We start from the raw sequence: 20,797 nt of genomic DNA, 5'->3' as shown, positions 1-20,797 counted from the left end.
TTCAGATAATCACAAACTTGGCGACACCAGTGAGGGGGTGCCCCGTATTGTTGAAAAACGAAGTAGTCTTCGTGCAGCCTCGGAAACAACCAGTTTTGTAAGCAAGATACTGCTGACCGTTAACCGTGTTTCCATCAAAGAAGAATAGGCTGTAAACAGATGATCAGGATATCGCTCAAAACACATTGAAAACACATTATCAATAGCATCAATAATCTCATTACAAAATGCCACACATTTACATTTGTCATCAGGCCGTAGAGCCTGTAACAAATGTAACTTGTATGCTCCATAACCAAACAACATCTCAAAACACATTGAGCTTGGCAAGTTTATTTTGAAGGACTACGTTGGAAACCAGTTTGGATTCGTGCAACATTTTTGTCGGGAACATGAGGGCGACTAGGACCCTTTCCTTTACATACACATCCTATACTTACAAACTGTTGATATCATCTGCAAATGTTTCAACCATTTGGAGGATCACTTTAGTACCTCAAATTGAAACGTCTTTGCACTGTAATCCCGAAATTGCACTTTGCAAACTCGAGAACACAAAATGATTTCTGCTGTGGAGTAGCCATTTTAAACATGTGACAGTTACTACGAAAAACAGAAGACAACTGACATCCAGTGGCTATTAATATAAACTAGACTATGTATTCGTTACACCAGCAGCCGAGCTGAGGTGCAGTGATCGATAGTTTGGACAAAATAACACTTTGTAATATGTATATTCTTTTTGAAACACGGTGAATATATACATATATATATATATATATGAATATTTATTTTGAGATATTGAACCCTGGAGTTTGACACTCCTAGAGTTACATGGAACATAGTTTGAAAGCCACTGGGTTATAAATCTAGATCTTAACAGCAATATGAGAACTTTTCAGTTATCGCTTATACAATTCCTCACCTTTTCTAATTTTATAAGATAGAAAACATTCAAGTTTCATTTGGTTTTCAAAAAAGCATTAATTTAAATTATTAATAAAACTTAAGTTTTCTTGTTTGAAATTTTGCAAGATAGGAGATACCTTTACCAAGTTTTGCTTGTTATACTCAGTCAATTACATTGGTATTGAAAGAACATGGATAGAAAAATATGAATAATACAACTATATTATTTGCTGGAAGTAGACACCATCTTCTTTTCATATAGTTTCTTGCTATTTTGTTGATTTGCAGATGAATTATCGTTCATGGTCTCTTCAATCCTTTTCTTTAGTTTTGTATGATTGCAGCTTATTGACTATTGAAGGTGGCTGTCATAAGAAGTTTCACTTGATTCTATCGGAATTATAATTTCTTGGATTCTATGGGAATTATGTAATTAGTATTTCACATAAGAAAATAATAATTATAATTCCAATAGTTATGTTACCCTTATTGCTAAGATATATTCTTGACATCAGTTGAAATAAATCTGATGACACCTCAAAAATAACCACAGTTTTAAAGGATTTTGATTACTTTAAAATCACCAGCTTCGAGATATAACAACAAGACATACATATGGCCATAATGTAGCAAATAATGAATAATATAATTTTATTTTCTGTAACAATTACAATAGCATTAAGAATTTTTAAAATCTGTCTGAAGACAAAAACAAAAAATGTTAGTTCTTAAAGTCCACTTTAAATTTAAATCAAATTTTACTATGTGCAAAATTTAGAACACATTATCATTACCTTTATGGAAGATGAAGGCACAGGACCAAACGATTTGTGCTGCATATCTTCATGTTCAATATTCTTAAGGAAAAAGCAATAAATATTAATATCATGACAAAAAATAATTAACACTTAGGGTCAAAGCTTTGGTTTTAACTCAAAAACTCAAAGCACTTTGGGTCAAACCTTACTTTTGACATTTTATGTAACCATTTTAATGCTTTCATGATTACCTTAATTAATATTTTCCTTTTAAACCACTCTCTTTATTAGTACTAAATTATATAATTTGATATAGTAATAAAGCAAATTTCCACAGAAAAACCTATAACTACGACTAAAATGACTATAACCATGTGTAAAATATTTTAATTTTAGTTTTCTAATTTTAACTACTAAAAATGATATCAAGATAATAAGGAAATATAAGGAAAAAACATTTATTTAAGAAAAAAATCTTTGAAAAAAAAAGCAAATGAGATATTATTGTCTAAAATTATATTACACACATCATATGCATATATCCCTCTCCCCCAAAACAATGCTTAATACTTTGAATAAAATTTGGCTATGTGGTAAATAATATTATAATATATAATTTTAAATATATTAATTACTTACAGGCATACAAAATTTAAATATAAAAACTCATAACTAAATGTCAGTAAAATAAGTGATACATAAGTTTTGAAGCAGATTAAAATTTTTAAAATTGACAGACTATTTGATCGCTTCTAATCCAAGCATGAATTCCATATTAAAAAATTAAAATATCAGTTAAATCATAAGGCAGTAAGCATGGCTTTTCCATGAATATAATTTTTGGATCTTTAAGTAACAGCATATACAAGATATTCTCATTTAGAAAAAAGTTTGTAACTCATAATAGTTTTCTAGAACATTCTAAAATTTTCTATTAAGTTTAAATTGGAAAATTTTTTCTAGTTATTTCAGTCTCTAGGCATGCATTCTTTTGAGACATTCATTCACTATTTTATATCTGTTAAAAGCTCTACTATTCATAGAAACAAAGCTATATGTATCCCTAAAAAGCCTTATGTAGCTCTAATTTTTATCTCAAGCATATTTGGCAATCACTATACCTTTGGAGTAAGTGCATTCATTTGAACATGATGTCTCCTCATACCATAATATCTCCAAGAACAGAAATATTACATTCCCTGACGAAAAACATTTGCAATTTCTGAGTTTGTTCCCATATATAACACCCAAACAGAAACATAGTTTAAAATTAAATATCAGTTCCTCATGAAACATTACCAAACTTTTGCTGCTGAATCCAGGTATATCTTGATATTTGCACCAATTCAGTGGCATGCACCTCTTCTGGTGTAGCATTAGAAAGTCACACATCATAAGCATTCCTGGATAAAGGTTTTTCTCATGAAGATACCTGCATAGAATTTGCATTGATGCAGTGGAGCTAAACGCTTCAAAGACAGCTGCCTCAGAATCAAATGCTTATTATAAAGAAACATTGCACATATATCCGATTTCTGAAGGACCTGTCCAGGTCTTTGGGCAATAGTTCAGTATTTTTACACTGTTGCCAAAGATGCATTATACAGATATTAAATATACTGCCCTATACTATACATATATTCATATATAGTTTGTCTAAAAATGCTTGGACATTTGGTACCTTGATTACCCTGCTTTAAAACATTTAACAACTTTCCACTGCAAACTATGTTCCAAATGATACTTAAGAGCCACAAGAAGCATTTTCCAGTCAATTTAAAGTAAATAATTACAGTGAAATATAGCTGCAAAATCTGTTAAAAAATATTTTCTCAAAATATCAAAGATATAATTAGATGACATCATATTCTAATTTGCATATTTGGAAAGGTTTGGCTAATGTTGAATGAATTAGTATAACTAGCTTTCCAGCTGGCTTATTTCCATGAAAATCCCTTTAGCAAGTTTAACGCTTTTCCATTTATTGCTAAATTTACACACATTAAGAAAATTTTAGACATCATCATAGTTTATAAATATAACTGCATTATGCTTAACTTTTACAAACAGTTCAAGCAGTAAAGCATCAAAATAATGAGTGGCTAAATTACAGATAGAGTAGAGTATTGCATCACATATAGAACAATATGTACTGAAGACAGCTCACTATACTGATTATAAAGCTACCAATTATAAAATTAATAAAATAACTTTCAGATACTATATAACATGTAGTATATAATTGAGACACAATAACACGCCGAATAAACACTAATTCAGAAGTCAAACAACAAAAATCAGCGTTATACCTACAAAATTTTCACAGGACTAGTTTCGATGGTTTTACCGAACCATCATCTTCAGCTGCAAAACCGCAAATGAACAAGATAGGAAATAATGATTAGATAAGATAAGAAAGCCTGGACAAGAATAAGCAAGTGGCGCCATCTGTTGGCGAAACCAGAACTAAAACATAATTTCTCTAAAAGCCGAAGGCAAATTTGTATTGGAATTAGGATCGTTAACTAGAACAGAAAGATTTTTATGAATGTGAAATGCCTCTAGAAAATCCAGTTCTCCAATGGAAGATGTTTTTTGAATAATTTTGGCAGCAGAAAAATTGAAAGAGTGATTTTCGGACCAACAATGTTGAGCAACAGAAGACTTCTGTGTTTCCTTTTTTCTAACATATGTCTCATGTTCTTTGACGCGAACTTTTAAGGCTCTCCTAGTTTGGCCAATGTAAATTAAACCACACTGGCAAGGAATCCTATAAATACCCCAGGAATTCATATCCGGAATGGGGTCCTTGAGTATAGAAGTTGGAATTTTATTGATGGGAGAATAAACAACCCGAAAGTTAAACTTCTGCAAAATATGTGCAACTTTATAGCTAATTGATGGAAAGAAGGGAATGACAACAGAATTTTTATAATCTCCTAAAATAAGAGTGTGGCTTTTAGTGTGTTGAGATGAGAATTTTTTAACTGCTTGATTAATAATGTTGGGTGAAAAGCCCCTGTCAATAGCTATTGCTTTTAAATAATTTAGTTCTTCATCAAGGGCTAGTTTGGAGGAGCAAACTTGAAGAGCACGGAAAACATAGGAATAAAATGAAGCTAACTTTTGTTTAGTCGGATGACATGATTTAAAGTGTGGTGGAAGGCAAACCGATGAAGGTTTACGGTAAACTGTAGTACTGAAGTTGGATGTGTTACGTGTGACCAGAATGTCGAGAAACGGAAGGGAATTGCAAGTCTCAAGTTCAAAAGTGAACTGAATAGCAGGATCAATAGAATTCATTGTTGAAAGAACTTTATTTAAATCATCTTTATTACCTTCAAACAGGGTAAAAGTATCGTCTACGTAGCGGAACCATGCAGGGAAGTTTAAAGTTTCAAACAATTTTGATTCATAATAATGCATGTAGATATCAGCCAGGATGGGACTGAGGGGGCTTCCCATGGCTAATCCCTCAGTTTGCTTGTAATATTTATATTGGAAAACAAAATGTGTTTGTTTCAAAAAGAGTTGAGTGAGAGAAATTAGCTCATCAATTTCGATGCAAGAGAAATGAAATTCGCGAAGTCTGGTTTCTAGACATCTTAATGCACCCTCCACTGGGACATTGGTGAATAATGATTTTACATCAAAAGAAACCATGAGTAAATTACTAGGAGAAATGTTTTTAACCTTTTTTACAAACTCTATTGAATTTTTTATGGTGTAAATGTTATTGTCTAAGAGAGTGGAAAATCTAGAAACTAAATATTTAGCTAAAGGATACGAGGCAGTACCTAAATTTGATACAATAGGGCGGAAAGGAATACCACTTTTATGAATTTTGGGAAGAGCATATAATCTGGCACAATTCGCAACAGATGGGATAAGCGAATGTTTTAAGTTGCTTGAAATGACTTGCGAAGATTTGATCGCAGTTTTTATTTTGGATAAGTCAGAAGGTGAAGGATCTTTAGGGATCGGATTATATGGTCCTTCATTTAAGAGTTTAGTGACACCATCGATGTAAGTGTTCTTATCCATGACGACTATCTGGCCACCTTTGTCAGCCTTTGAAATGATAATATCCGGGTTAGAATGAATTTCGCGCATTGTAGCTCTTTCTCTCGCAGTTAGATTTGGTTTCAAATGTTTATTATTGAATTTCACATTATGAGCGATAAGATGCCTAATCATTTCTTTCTGTGAATCTGAAACTTTACTGAACTTGAAAGCTTTTTCGATAGGAGCCAAAATCTTTGGAATCGAGGGTTTACAGGTTTGTGAGAAGTTGAAATTATATTTTAGAATTCTCTCTTGTTCTTCTGAAAGACTAACATTAGAAATATTAACTATTGGCTTGATGTTTACAATGGGAAGATTTTTTGAACTACTTGAACTGGAAGACCGTAAAAGAAGTTTTTCGAATTTAACTGCAAGGGTGTTTTTATGAAGGTTAACTGCATTCTCCGTTCTAGACCAAGACTTTTGTTCAAGGGCAGTGAATTTTGGATATGCTTTAGCGAGTTCCAGATGAAGCTTATAGAGTTCATGTTCAATTTTGGACAATTGTTGACGTGTATCCCTTATCACGGACCGAAGTAAGGCAAGCTTGCAATTTAACAGAATTCTTGAAACGCGACTCGAAGGTTTTTGATTAGATTTGATTTGAATAAAATTAGGGATCAATTTTTTACATTTACATTTAAGTAAAAAGTCAAGATGATTCAGGAATTTTTGCCGTTTCAGGCGTAATTTAGTGAAACGATTAACGGATGAAGGCATGATAAACAATGCAGAAAATCAAACCAAATTAACTGAGCAATAATAAAGTTATGGTGATTTCCTGTTATGTTTTACCACCAATCCTCGAATTCCATATCACAGATTATGTTCTTACTGCATTAATATAAATATTAACAAGACATAGTGCACAATAAAAATTAAGCTTTATTTCGGAACTTCGTGCACACTGCCCGACAGCCTGCCTGTTACGCTCTGCTCGCTACTCGTAAGAAACTTCTCCTCTAGGGTTGCCACACTTATCGGAGGGCGCAAGGCGCGCTCCTTATCGCCATCACCACAGAGTTTCCCAACAGTTCCTTTAATGGCTATTCAAAGGAACGACATAGGTTATGAAATTATCTCAGAGTATCCGTGCTGTCGGGTATTTTTTTTTATGATTACAAAATTAGAATATAAAATTAGAAAAGATCAAAATGCAATTCAATATATAACAAGGTATTGACACATATAATAAAAATGAAATAACAAAAAATATGTTAAGATATGAATTTAAAAAAAATGTTTTAAATTGTTATGTAAGAAGCAAGTTTCTTAGGGAAGTGAACATGTCTTCCCGATCTGGTGACAGTTTGTGTCTTAGAGAGTTCGTTTGCAGATTTATTCTGCTGAACTGTCTATAAGTCTATTTGTTTTTAGTTCAGGCAAATTAGAGTCCGAAAGCAAATAGACTGGTTTCACACGGTCTATAGACACAGTAGATTTCAGACCGTTAACATCAATTGTGAAAGTTTTGTCCGTTCTAGAAAGGACTTTATGCGGACCTGTATATGGTTGGCACAGAGGTGGCTTTACTCGATCGACACGTAAGTATACATGCGTACACGACTTTAAGGTAGCACTTACGTAACATTTTTCTTGGCAATGTGCAGATGTTGCTATTGGATTCAATTGTTGCATTCTATGCCTAAGATTCGTGATAAATTGTGTGTCATACGGAGATATCTTAGATGACGTTATCATATCACTAGGCAGCTTGAGAGTTGTGCCGTACACCAGTTCAGCACAAGATGACTGTAGATCTTCCTTTACGGCTGTCCGAATACCAAGCATAACAACTGGTAGTGTTTCAGTCCAGTTATTGGTCTCGTGAGCCTTGAGAGAAGATTTTAAATGTCGATGAAATCGTTCAACAATGCCGTTGGACATTGGATGATAGGCTGTTGTTGTGATTCTGTTCGTACCCAAAATGCGCGTGAATTCTGCAAAAAGTGCGGATCTCATTTGAGAACCTTGGTCTGTTGTTATGATCGATGGGCAGCCGAAACGAGATATCCAACAGTTGAAGATGGCTCTGCAAATGGTTTCCGTTTTCATATCCGGGATGGGAATGGCTTCAGGCCATCTGGAGAATCTATCTATTAGAGTCCAAAGGTACACATTGCCTTCTGATGGAGGTAACGGTCCGACGATATCCATATGGATTTCTGAAAAACATGCATCAGGAAGAGAGAATGTGCCCAGTGGTGCTTTAGTATGCCTAGTAATTTTCGATTTTTGGCAAGATTCACAGGATTTCACCCAATTTTTGATATGACGTTTCATATCGGGCCATACATAACGAGAACAAATAAGCTTCGTAGTAGCTGCAATTCCTGGATGTGACAGATTATGCAGATGATTAAAGATGAGTCTGCGAAAGGAATTCGGAACAAATGGACGAGGAATGTCTGTTGATATGTCACAAAGAATATTACCATCAGAATATTGGCACGGTTTAAATTCCAGTTTCAAAGATGATGTGTTGTTTTTGAGAAGGTCTTGTACCTCCGGATCATGCCGTTGAGCTTCCGAAAATTTTTTAAAATCAAAAATGGAGATTTTGTTATGGAATCAATTTCGATTCTTGAAAGAGCGTCAGCAACGACGTTTTTTGAACCTTGCACATGCCTAATATCAGTAGAGTACTGAGAAATAAAATCTAAATGGCGCAATTGTCGAGGTGAACATTTATGAGGGTTCTGTTTAAAAGCGTATATTAACGGTTTTTGATCCGTATAAATTATAAAATTTCTGCCCTCTAACATGTGTCAGAATTTCTTAATTGCAGAATAAATAGAAAATAATTCCCTATCGTACGCGGACCATTTCTGTTGACTTTTATTGAGTTTCATAGAGAAAAATGCTATAGGTTCCCATGTTTGTTGAGACAACTGCATAAGTGTGCCGCCTATTGCGACGTCTGAGGCATCTACCCAGATGCTTAGCTGGGCTCCGGGAATAGGGTGTCTCAAAAGGGTAGCCTGAGCAATGGCATTTTTGGCAGCAATAAAGGCTTGTTCAGCATTCTCGTTCCAATTTAATTGTGGGGATGAATCCTGAACACGAGAACGAGATTTCTTTTTATTAATATAGCCTTCTAACAATTTTATTAAAGGTGAAAGAATATGTGCTGCTTTAGGTATGAAACATCTGTAAAAGTTAAACATGCCTAAAAATCGGCGAAGCTGAGTGAGAGTGGTAGGTTGAGGAAAATCTAAAATACATTTGACTTTGTCAGGGAGAGGTTCAATTCCGTTTTCACTAAGGTGAAAACCTAAGAAATCAATAGACGTTTGACCAAAGGTGCATTTTGAAACATTTATGCAAAGTCCATATTCCTGAAGTTTGGAAAATAAAGCTTTCAAATGCCTGCAGTGTTCCTCAAAATCTTTAGAGGCTATGAGCAAGTCATCGACGAAAGCGTAAACACCTTCTAAATCCCGCGTGACTTCATCTATAAAACGTTGAAAAGTCGCGGATGCATTGTATAAGCCGAATTGCATACGGGTACTTTCGAATAAACCAAATGGTGTGCATATGACGGTTTTGTGGATGTCGGCTGGGTTAATTGGTATTTGATGGTATGCCTTAATCAGGTCGACATGACTAAAAATTTTAGTACCGTGCAATGCAGCAGTAAAATCGGCTAAGCATGGAATAGGGTATTTGTCTTTTATTGTTTGAGCGTTCAATGCTCGATAATCTCCTACAGGTCTCCATTCCAGACTTCCCTTTTTTGGAACCATGTGAAGTGGGGATGCATAATTGCTGCTCGAAGGTCTCAAATGCCCCAATTGCATCATAGTTTGAAATTCTTGTTTTGCTATTTTTAAGCGATCTGGAGCTAACCGACGAGGTTTTGCAACCACAGGTGGACCTTTAGTTATGATATAATGAACGGTGTTGTATTTAACAGGTTGGTTAGGATCTGGTAATCTAGTAACTGAAGGAAATTCTTTTAAAATTTTGTGATATGGTGTATCACTAAATACAGTTTTTACTGAATAAATGCTTGCATTTTTCACGCAACCGACGGTTTTAAAATGCGTTTTTAAATCTTTGAGACATTTGTTTCTGAGATCAGGCACCAATTCAAAGAAATGGAGTAAATCTGCTCCAAGAATGGGTGTACTAACATTTGCTATAAGAAAAGTCCATGTAAACTGTCGTCTTAATTTGAAATCGAAAGAAAGTGTTTTTTGACCATAAACATGAATAGTAGAAGAATTAGCAGCGAAAAGTGTTTGTTGGGACGAATTCCGTTTTTGAGAATTATTTGCTGGAAGTAAGGACACGTCAGAGCCGGTATCGACCAAGAATGAAAGGTTTGTTCTACGGTCACGAACGAACAGGCGACGTGAAACTTGAGGCAAAGAATAAGTCGCCTCTATTCTTTGCTGGTTTCGTTTCCCTGCCATGAACAAGGTTTTGTACATTTGTCATCTCTACACTTTTTCCCAAAACGTCTATGATACCAGCAAACAGAATAATCTCTCCTTTTGGAATTGCTTCTTTCCTTATTGCGATCTCCGCGATTTGGCGAGCGACCACGAGAAAGAGAAATGCGATCAATACGTTTGTTTAATTTTTCTATTTGTTTAAATAATTTATCCTGAAGAGACTGATCGACTGTGCGAGAAACGGCACAAGTCCCTGGGGTTGGATTTACTTCTAAAATTCTGTCGGCAATTTCTGCAGCTTTATCTACAGTTAAATTGGAAACCGCTGCCAAAATAGACTGAACAGTCGAAGGCAAACGTTGAAGGAATAATTCTAACATTAAGTTATCAGGAACATTTAAAGATTCTGCTCGACGTTTCATATTTCTAAGCAAATCGGAAAGTTTTCGAGAACCTAATTCTTCTCCAGATAATAATTGGCGAATTTCTTGCTGAGAAGATTCTCCTGAACGATTTATTAACTCAGTTTTAAGCTTTGCATATGGATCAATAGGGTCTGGTTTCATAAGTAAATCCCGTACTAGTGATGCGATATCTGGAGGAAGATGAGAAACTACATAATTATATTTAGTAATGGATTCTGTGATAGGTTTGGGGGTGGCAAGAGCAAAGGTACTTTCACACATAATAAACCATAAAGATGGGTCTGATCGGTTATAAACCGGAATTTGGACTGCATGAACATCAGACATTGTGCAAGGTTTTTAAGCCAAAATAAAAGGAAAAATTTAACTAAAGAAAATGAAATTAAATGATAAGTAGAAAACAGAATTATAAAATGATCTATAATTAGTACTCATCTGTGATCCGGAGGACGAAAACCGATGTAATCCATTACTTCTGGTTTGGAGATCTTGAGTGATGGCTTGTAGTCAAAACCGAAAGTGCTTGAGAACTGTTCATACGATTTAACACAGTCCGGGTTACCATTATGGTAATTTTCCTGTTATGTTTTACCACCAATCCTCGAATTCCATATCACAGATTATGTTCTTACTGCATTAATATAAATATTAACAAGACATAGTGCACAATAAAAATTAAGCTTTATTTCGGAACTTCGTGCACACCGCCCGACAGCCTGCCTGTTACGCTCTGCTCGCTACTCGTAAGAAACTTCTCCTCTAGGGTTGCCACACTTATCGGAGGGCGCAAGACGCGCTCCTTATCGCCATCACCACAAAGTACACACAAAACAGCAGAAAAATCCCTCACTGAAATGAATAGAAAACAAAACGTTTGTAAGCAAAATGCATGAAATCAGACAAGCAAAGCACAATATCCAAATGTACAAAACATAAACAAACCCCAAACAGGCTTAGAAGCCCCAAACAGGCTTATATTTTGCTTTCTTTTTTGCACGTGGTGTGGCCGCTATTTTGTGATTGTATGAGTTTCGGTGAGTACATTTTTGCAATTTTCAAGTGTTTATGTTTTGTACATTTGGATATTGTGCTTTGCTTGTCTGATTTCATGCATTTTGCTTACAAACGTTTTGTTTTCTATTCATTTCAGTGAGGGATTTTTCTGCTGTTTTGTGTGTACTTTAATATTGCTCAGTTAATTTGGTTTGATTTTCTGCATTGTTTATCATGCCTTCATCCGTTAATCGTTTCACTAAATTACGCCTGAAACGGCAAAAATTCCTGAATCATCTTGACTTTTTACTTAAATGTAAATGTAAAAAATTGATCCCTAATTTTATTCAAATCAAATCTAATCAAAAACCTTCGAGTCGCGTTTCAAGAATTCTGTTAAATTGCAAGCTTGCCTTACTTCGGTCCGTGATAAGGGATACACGTCAACAATTGTCCAAAATTGAACATGAACTCTATAAGCTTCATCTGGAACTCGCTAAAGCATATCCAAAATTCACTGCCCTTGAACAAAAGTCTTGGTCTAGAACGGAGAATGCAGTTAACCTTCATAAAAACACCCTTGCAGTTAAATTCGAAAAACTTCTTTTACGGTCTTCCAGTTCAAGTAGTTCAAAAAATCTTCCCATTGTAAACATCAAGCCAATAGTTAATATTTCTAATGTTAGTCTTTCAGAAGAACAAGAGAGAATTCTAAAATATAATTTCAACTTCTCACAAACCTGTAAACCCTCGATTCCAAAGATTTTGGCTCCTATCGAAAAAGCTTTCAAGTTCAGTAAAGTTTCAGATTCACAGAAAGAAATGATTAGGCATCTTATCGCTCATAATGTGAAATTCAATAATAAACATTTGAAACCAAATCTAACTGCGAGAGAAAGAGCTACAATGCGCGAAATTCATTCTAACCCGGATATTATCATTTCAAAGGCTGACAAAGGTGGCCAGATAGTCGTCATGGATAAGAACACTTACATCGATGGTGTCACTAAACTCTTAAACGAAGGACCATATAATCCGATCCCTAAAGATCCTTCACCTTCTGACTTATCCAAAATAAAAACTGCGATCAAATCTTCGCAAGTCATTTCAAGCAACTTAAAACATTCGCTTATCCCATCTGTTGCGAATTGTGCCAGATTATATGCTCTTCCCAAAATTCATAAAAGTGGTATTCCTTTCCGCCCTATTGTATCAAATTTAGGTACTGCCTCGTATCCTTTAGCTAAATATTTAGTTTCTAGATTTTCCACTCTCTTAGACAATAACATTTACACCATAAAAAATTCAATAGAGTTTGTAAAAAAGGTTAAAAACATTTCTCCTAGTAATTTACTCATGGTTTCTTTTGATGTAAAATCATTATTCACCAATGTCCCAGTGGAGGGTGCATTAAGATGTCTAGAAACCAGACTTCGCGAATTTCATTTCTCTTGCATCGAAATTGATGAGCTAATTTCTCTCACTCAACTCTTTTTGAAACAAACACATTTTGTTTTCCAATATAAATATTACAAGCAAACTGAGGGATTAGCCATGGGAAGCCCCCTCAGTCCCATCCTGGCTGATATCTACATGCATTATTATGAATCAAAATTGTTTGAAACTTTAAACTTCCCGGCATGGTTCCGCTACGTAGACGATACTTTTACCCTGTTTGAAGGTAATAAGATGATTTAAATAAAGTTCTTTCAACAATGAATTCTATTGATCCTGCTATTCAGTTCACTTTTGAACTTGAGACTTGCAATTCCCTTCCATTTCTCGACATTCTGGTCACACGTAACACATCCAACTTCAGTACTACAGTTTACCGTAAACCTTCATCGGTTTGCCTTCCACCACACTTTAAATCATGTCATCCGACTAAACAAAAGTTATCTTCATTTTATTCCTATGTTTTCCGTGCTCTTCAAGTTTGCTCCTCCAAACTAGCCCTTGATGAAGAACTAAATTATTTAAAAGCAATAGCTATTGACAGGGGCTTTTCACCCAACATTATTAATCAAGCAGTTAAAAAATTCTCATCTCAACACACTAAAAGCCACACTCTTATTTTAGGAGATTATAAAAATTCTGTTGTCATTCCCTTCTTTCCATCAATTAGCTATAAAGTTGCACATATTTTGCAGAAGTTTAACTTTCGGGTTGTTTATTCTCCCATCAATAAAATTCCAACTTCTATACTCAAGGACCCCATTCCGGATATGAATTCCTGTGGTATTTATAGAATTCCTTGCCAGTGTGGTTTAATTTACATTGGCCAAACTAGGAGAGCCTTAAAAGTTCGCGTCAAAGAACATGAGACATATGTTAGAAAAAAGGAAACACAGAAGCCTTCTGTTGCTCAACATTGTTGGTCCGAAAATCACTCTTTCAATTTTTCTGCTGCCAAAATTATTCAAAAAACATCTTCCATTGGAGAACTGGATTTTCTAGAGGCATTTCACATTCATAAAAATCTTTCTGTTCTAGTTAACGATCCTAATTCCAATACAAATTTGCCTTCGGCTTTTAGAGAAATTATGTTTTAGTTCTGGTTTCGCCAACAGATGGCGCCACTTGCTTATTCTTGTCCAGGCTTTCTTATCTTATCTAATCATTATTTCCTATCTTGTTCATTTGCGGTTTTGCAGCTGAAGATGATGGTTCGGTAAAACCATCGAAACTAGTCCTGTGAAAATTTTGTAGGTATAACGCTGATTTTTGTTGTTTGACTTCTGAATTAATGTAGTATATAAACCTTCTTTACATGAATTTAAAGATTAAGCCTTTCTGAAAAATATTGCAACAATGCAAAATTGCTTTAAATTTTTAATTCCAGTACCAAATGTAATCTCAAAAACTCACCAACAAACATATTCCTTTCGCAATGAACTTGTTTTTTAGGGAAATAATAATTTATAGCTTCATTTTATGATCTTTATTTATTTCCACAGAAAAAAGTGCATTCTGTAATATTTTCATAATTTTTTAATAACACTTATCCTAATACATTTGCTAAAAAATAAAATACTTGAATGAGATGTAATAAGATTGTCTATTAGAGTTTCATACCTGTTCTAACATTTGTTAACTTGAATGAGATGTAATAAGATTGTCTATTAGAGTTTCATACCTGTTCTAACATTTGTTAACAAACTCATTTACCCATCTTTCTATAAAATTTAATTTTTGCATTCAGATTAATTTTATAAGAAGCAGAATATTTTCAAAATATTATGTTTCAAGTATCACATCTCTGATGGGTAATTTTACACACAGCCTGGATTTACGTGCTTTAATAATTCTCCTTAAAAATTTAAAGGAGAATGAAGTAACCAGACTGTGAGCACAGTTTAATGAAGATTTTAATTGATTTAGTATTAACTAAGAGTGACCGAATGAACAATATATTAGAATTCAAAATATCAACAAATTTCAGGTTTTCAGTTCATTTAAAATTTGAAATTTTAATTGATTTAATTGAAATGACAGTTACTTACATCAGGTGGATTCAAATGATGTGAAACACTTATCGTTATAGATATTTCATTTCCAAGTTTCTGGGTGCCAAGTAGATCTATAAACAGACAGACAATAAACTAGAATAGAAGTAATGAATGAAGCTAGTGATGGATTCAAATGGTAAAAAAATAATTTACACGAAGAAAAAATTATTATTTATTTTCAATAAAACCTAAATTTCACAAGAAAAACACCAATGTTAGAAATCTTTCGAAAAAGAGTTACTATTTTTGTTATTGTTATTATTATACAGGGTGTTTATAAAGTCCCGGACCCATTTTGATGTTTAATAACTCATAAAATAATAAAGATAGATTAAAAGTAATAACATAAATGGTTAGACAGACTCAAAAGGTTTCATGACATGTGCCCCCTTTGTCACACGGAGAATATCAAATCGATATTCAATTTCAAGCCAGGTACCGGCAAAAGCATGTTGGCATTCACAGAGGCTATTGCGGTTGTAATTCTGGTTTTTAGATCATCCATGTTCGACACTCTCCTCCTGTAAACGTTGTCCTTTACAAATCCCCAAAGGAAAAAGTCCAGCGGTGTTATATCAAGTGATCTGAGTGGCCAAGGAATTGGATCTCCTCACCCAAACCATCTTTCTGTAAAATGGTCATTCAAAGAACTACGAACGATGGTACCCCAATGAGGTGGTGCATCATCTTGTTGCAAAAAGACATGTGGCTGAAGCTCTTCTAGTTGTGGAAATATGAAGCTTTCCAACATGTCTAAGTATACGACTGATGAGACCGTCTTTTCTGTAAAAAGGAAAGGCCCAATGACTCGGTCGTGCATTAGTCCACAACACACATTAACCTTTGGGGAATCTCTTTGTGCCTCACGGTATTCATGGGGGTTTTCAGATTCCCATATTCGCACATTATGGCGATTAACAATGCCGGTACAATTAAAGGATGTTTATGACGATATTACAGATGACATTTAGAAAAGTAGAGATGTTTAGAGTTGAAAATGAAATTATCTAAAATTAACCACATGCGCAGACGATATTTACAAAAGTAAAGATATTCAAACCTGAAAAGGAAAATATATAAGTTATTCCATCAATAAATGCCATAAGTCTGTTTATACGAGTATCTTCATTATTTTATGAGTTATTAAACATCAAAATGGGTCCAGGACATTATAAACACCCTGTATTACAACTACTTCTACAGCTATTATCTGACATCACATGTATATTATACATTACATACATACAGTTTCACATACACTTTATGCATTACCTAACTTTTTTTTTTTTTTTTTTCTTTTGGAAAAAGAGACTAGCAAGTTTTCAAAGAAGTATATTGTAATGGGTGACCGGAAAAATGCCCATAGGAAAAAAACCCACAGGAAAAATGCTTACAGAATAATGCTCACAGGTATAAATGCTCACAGGAAAAAAACCCACACAGATATATGCTCACATAGAAAAAAGCTCACATGGGAAAAATGCTCACTCAGAAATATGCTCACATGGAAAAAAGCTCATATAGATATATGCTCACATGGAAATAAGCCTACTGATAAATAAAATACGTATACTCATATATCCTTACATTAATCAATCAATAATTAATCAATTTGAGCATCGTACACCTACTTGAATTTTTCAAAGAAAAATTATTTAAATTACCAAAACATCTATGATATATATATGTCATAATAAGAGCAAAGGAAAAGACGGAGCACTGTAGATGCGTAGTTATCCTATATTGAAGAGGAAGTAATCTGATTGCGTCGTAAGCTAATGTGTTGACTTTGTAAATAAAACTTGGCAGTAGAAGCGATTTTAATTCCATTTTTATTTCCAATTGGCATATGTGGCCACAGATCACTTGGCACTAGTCGTGCCTTTCCACACAAGATTTACATTTTTATATATTGTTAAGATAGAAAGCAAGCCAGCGAAATTACATCTTAGCAGAGTAGAGGGCAAAAGCTGAAGTACGTAGTTATGCAAAATGGAAGCACGCGAAGAGAAAAGTTTTGGTTTACAATTCGGTGATTGGTTGTCAAGAGGCATCTGGTATTAATGGTTACATAAGATCGCATGATTAATTTGAATGATGCAATGCAGATAAGTTATTATGATTTTAGAATAGAGAGGAAGAATTAATGTTTATAGTTATATTATAATTCTGATTCATACATTTTTATCTTACATATATATATATATCAAAAACTGTATAACTTATGTGTAGATTTAGTTGCAATATAAGATTAATAAATGGGTCGTTTTGAATCAGAAAAAAGAGAGGAAAAAGGAAGAAAATTAAACAGAATATACAGCGAAAAATTATTACAATTTTAATTGCTAAAAAAATAAAATAATAGTAACTATAAGTTACACATTTTATAATATAAACATTTAGAAGAATAAGCAAATACAAATAATTATTTTATTTAAATAAAGTAAAATACCTTGTTATATACAAATCATGTATATTTTACATAAACTTATAAGATATTTCTCCCACCTTCTTAGCATGTCTTCGTGGTGTGGTGGTCTGCACACTGGGAGCGTATTCCAGAGGTCTGTGGTTCGATTTCCGGTGAAGGCTTTGTTCATTTTTCACATCTCCTGCTTCCAAAATACCTAATGTTTCTACAGTGGTGCCTGAACTAAAAGAGTGGAGGATGATGATTCTCCACACCCAGGATTTGGCAATCGGGGCCCCTAAAAACCCCAGTTGCTCTTTGCCTTACTCGCATGCCTTCGTGGTGTGGTGGTTTGCACGCTGGGCGCGTATTACAGAGGTCCGTGGTTCGATTCCCGATGAAGGCTTTGCTCATTTTTCACATCTTCTGCTCCCAAAATACCTAATGTCTCTACAAATTTATTCATCATCGATTTCATCTTAGTTTCTTACATGATTCAGAGTTACCAAATGTAAGCTTTCTTTCTTTTTTTTTTTTTTTTTTACTTCAGTATGCCCTGTATTTACAATAGCTAGTAATAAACATTGACAGGCTAAATCTTTTTTTCAGTCCATCAAACAAAAACCACATACTAGAATGGCTACAATTAAATAATAAATTTAGTACCTAATGACAGATTTCATAAGAATTTGTTGTTTTAAGAGATTTTTTGAAGGCTGCTTCATAATGATTCCACACTTCGATTGAAAACTGTGGTCTTCTAGAACTCTTTTGGCTCCAGACTTAAATAACTACATTCAAACATCAATTTCTATAGATACACAACAAAAGTATGCAAAAATAGAGTAAATAAAAACCAAAAATAAACTATTGGCAGTTACAGGGAAAAAAAATGTCGTACAGGGGGCAGTGATATAAAATACTACAGTACATGCAGAATTTTACTATAGTTTTCATTCTTTTATATACCGCCCCTGAAAAGGTTAATATAGCATTTGTCCAATATTTTTTTCAAATGATCAAATAATTTTTCTTTAAAAAATTCAAGTAGATGTACGATGTTCAAATCGATTAATTATTGAATGATTAATGTAAGGCTATTCTACATATTTTATTTATCAGTGGGTAGCTTTTGACGATTTTACTAGAATTAACAACTATGTACAAGTCAGGAGATAATGTTATACTGAAAATGAAGTGCATTTAAGTGCAAATACTCAGGTTTATCAATTTTTGAATTCTATGAATTAAAGCTGAGAACATGATTATTAATATAATATTTGTTTTTAAAATTTCTGAATTTCAATAAATATTTCACATAATAACATAAATAAGCATTTTGCATAATAATATCAATAAATATTCTGCATTTCAATAACTATTCTTCATTTCAATTTTGAATAAAAATATGATTCAGTATACAATCTTTCCATTAAATCATTTATATTGAATATTGATTTTATGACAAAATTATATACAAAACTACATGAAAATTAAAACTAAAAAAAAAAAAAAAAAAAAAAAAAAAAAATATTGAACAAAACATTTAAGAATACTTTTTAAATTTCTGTACCACATGCTACAATTCCTTTTAAGTCTAAACATTAAAGCATACATTATTCTGTAATTTTCTATTATAATGCTGCTCAACAGGTCATGGTTTCAAATATTACGCAGGTGCTACCTAAAACATATAAGCAATCCAGCCATGGATTAATGCATTTAGGAACAAAACAGGCATTCTTGAAGGCATCAAAGTCTCTAGGGAAAATAGGAAGTGAAATGAACAAGGGGCTTCATTAAAACAATGCAATTATTTGCAATCAAATAACTAATTCTGCAAAAGAATAGAGAAATGAAATAAAAGCTAAATATTTTAAGACTATTTAAAAATATATATAATTCATGTATATTATAACTGTATAAGTAGAAACAATAATCCAAAGGGCATGATGAGATTTTGATCTATATATACATACACATTTATTTAGTTTTACATACATTTATTTAATCACTATACGTTTATTTATTTATTTATTGTTGTTGTTGTTGGGTTTTATTTATGTGCTGTTGACTAGAATATATTATAAAAATAATTTTAAGTTTATAAATACTTACATTACTTTATTTCTTTTATCACATACATATTTCATTTTTTCTTTTGGTGCAATGAGGCTTTCATTTCTTTCAGGAAATTATTAATTTAAGTATTTAAAACTGTCAACAGACTGTCTTTTTTTTATAAGTATCATCCTAACACAGTATTCTTGCATCTTAAGAGGGCAAGGCATGACACTAAAATCATTTTTCTCTTACTGGCATAAACAAGAAAATACTGTACTAATTTAATCATTTTTTTTTGAAAAAAAAAAAAGTTCTACTTTGGTAGACGGTTGCCCGGAATTTTTGGTGATTTACTTTGGCGCAATTGTTGGCATAGATTTTGTTGGCATCAGCCATCTTCAAAAAAAATTTTTTTTAACTTATTTTACGCATAGTAAATTATTCGAAACTTTAAAAACATAAATATCGTTAAAAATAATTAATAAATTTTTTGTTGAAAACGTTGTTTTTTAAGATGGCAGGCAAATGTAAATATACACATTTACTACGAGTATAAAATACTAAAGTAAGGTTAAACTATTATTTTCATACAGCAAAGAAATAGAATAAAAACACTTTAAAAAACATTGCGCCAACGTTTAACTTTTAAAATATTACTTAAATTGAATATCGAATTAAAAACCATCATAACAACGTTTAAAAGAATTAAAACATAACTTAAATTCAAATACTTTAAAATAAGTAAATAAGAACGCTTCGTGCACTACAGCTAAAATGACAGCAATTAGAAGTTTACTGCCGGTAAAGGAGGAATGTCTATTTTTTTTTTTTTAACCCGTTACAGCGGTTATTTCTTCCACCGTGACCACATTATCATATACGGCCGTCCTCAGAATCGGCTCTTTTAACGATTTTCATCTATGACCCATATTTCTCACATTTCATAGAAGAAGCAATTAGCGAGGTTTCCTCCAAAAATTTAAAATAAATTTTCTCTGGCCCTTGTAACAATTTATAAATAAATCTTTGATTAGGAAAGCCAGGTTGGCCAAAATAAGGTCTCAAATGACAATTTTTGATTCCGATACCAATAATTCTTGGTAGTTATCAATAACAACATTAATCTTTGAAAAGGACATATCCATTCACTATGAAATCTATGGAATTGGAAGAGATGAATAATAAAATTTTAAAATGGCACGGTAATGCACAAATATTCAGTAACCAATTAGGAAGCTGATTACATCATGCATAAAATTTAAAT

The 20,797-nt window shown here is 33.2% G+C and overlaps 1 protein-coding gene across 4 annotated transcripts in view; it reads right to left on the bottom strand.

Moving 5' to 3' along the window:
• The window catches only part of BBS9 (Bardet-Biedl syndrome 9), a 103,531-nt gene that overhangs the window by 46,164 nt on the left and 36,570 nt on the right, over positions 1-20,797 (bottom strand). For all 4 annotated transcript variants that reach the window (XM_085810664.1, XM_085810666.1, XM_085810665.1 and 1 more), the window contains 2 exons: positions 15,054-15,130; positions 1,704-1,766 (listed from right to left, as the gene is read on the bottom strand). In XM_085810664.1, coding sequence (XP_085666790.1) covers positions 1,704-1,766; positions 15,054-15,130 — 140 coding nt within the window. The remainder of the gene's footprint in view (positions 1-1,703; positions 1,767-15,053; positions 15,131-20,797) is intronic.

The sequence above is a fragment of the Stegodyphus dumicola genome, chromosome 2, assembly GCF_044657685.1.
Source record: "Stegodyphus dumicola isolate Sdum_Otavi_A_Nest chromosome 2, ASM4465768v1".
Lineage (NCBI taxonomy): Eukaryota > Metazoa > Arthropoda > Arachnida > Araneae > Eresidae > Stegodyphus > Stegodyphus dumicola.
Note: the sequence above shows the minus strand (reverse complement) of the source record. Positions and strands in the feature narration are given on the sequence as shown.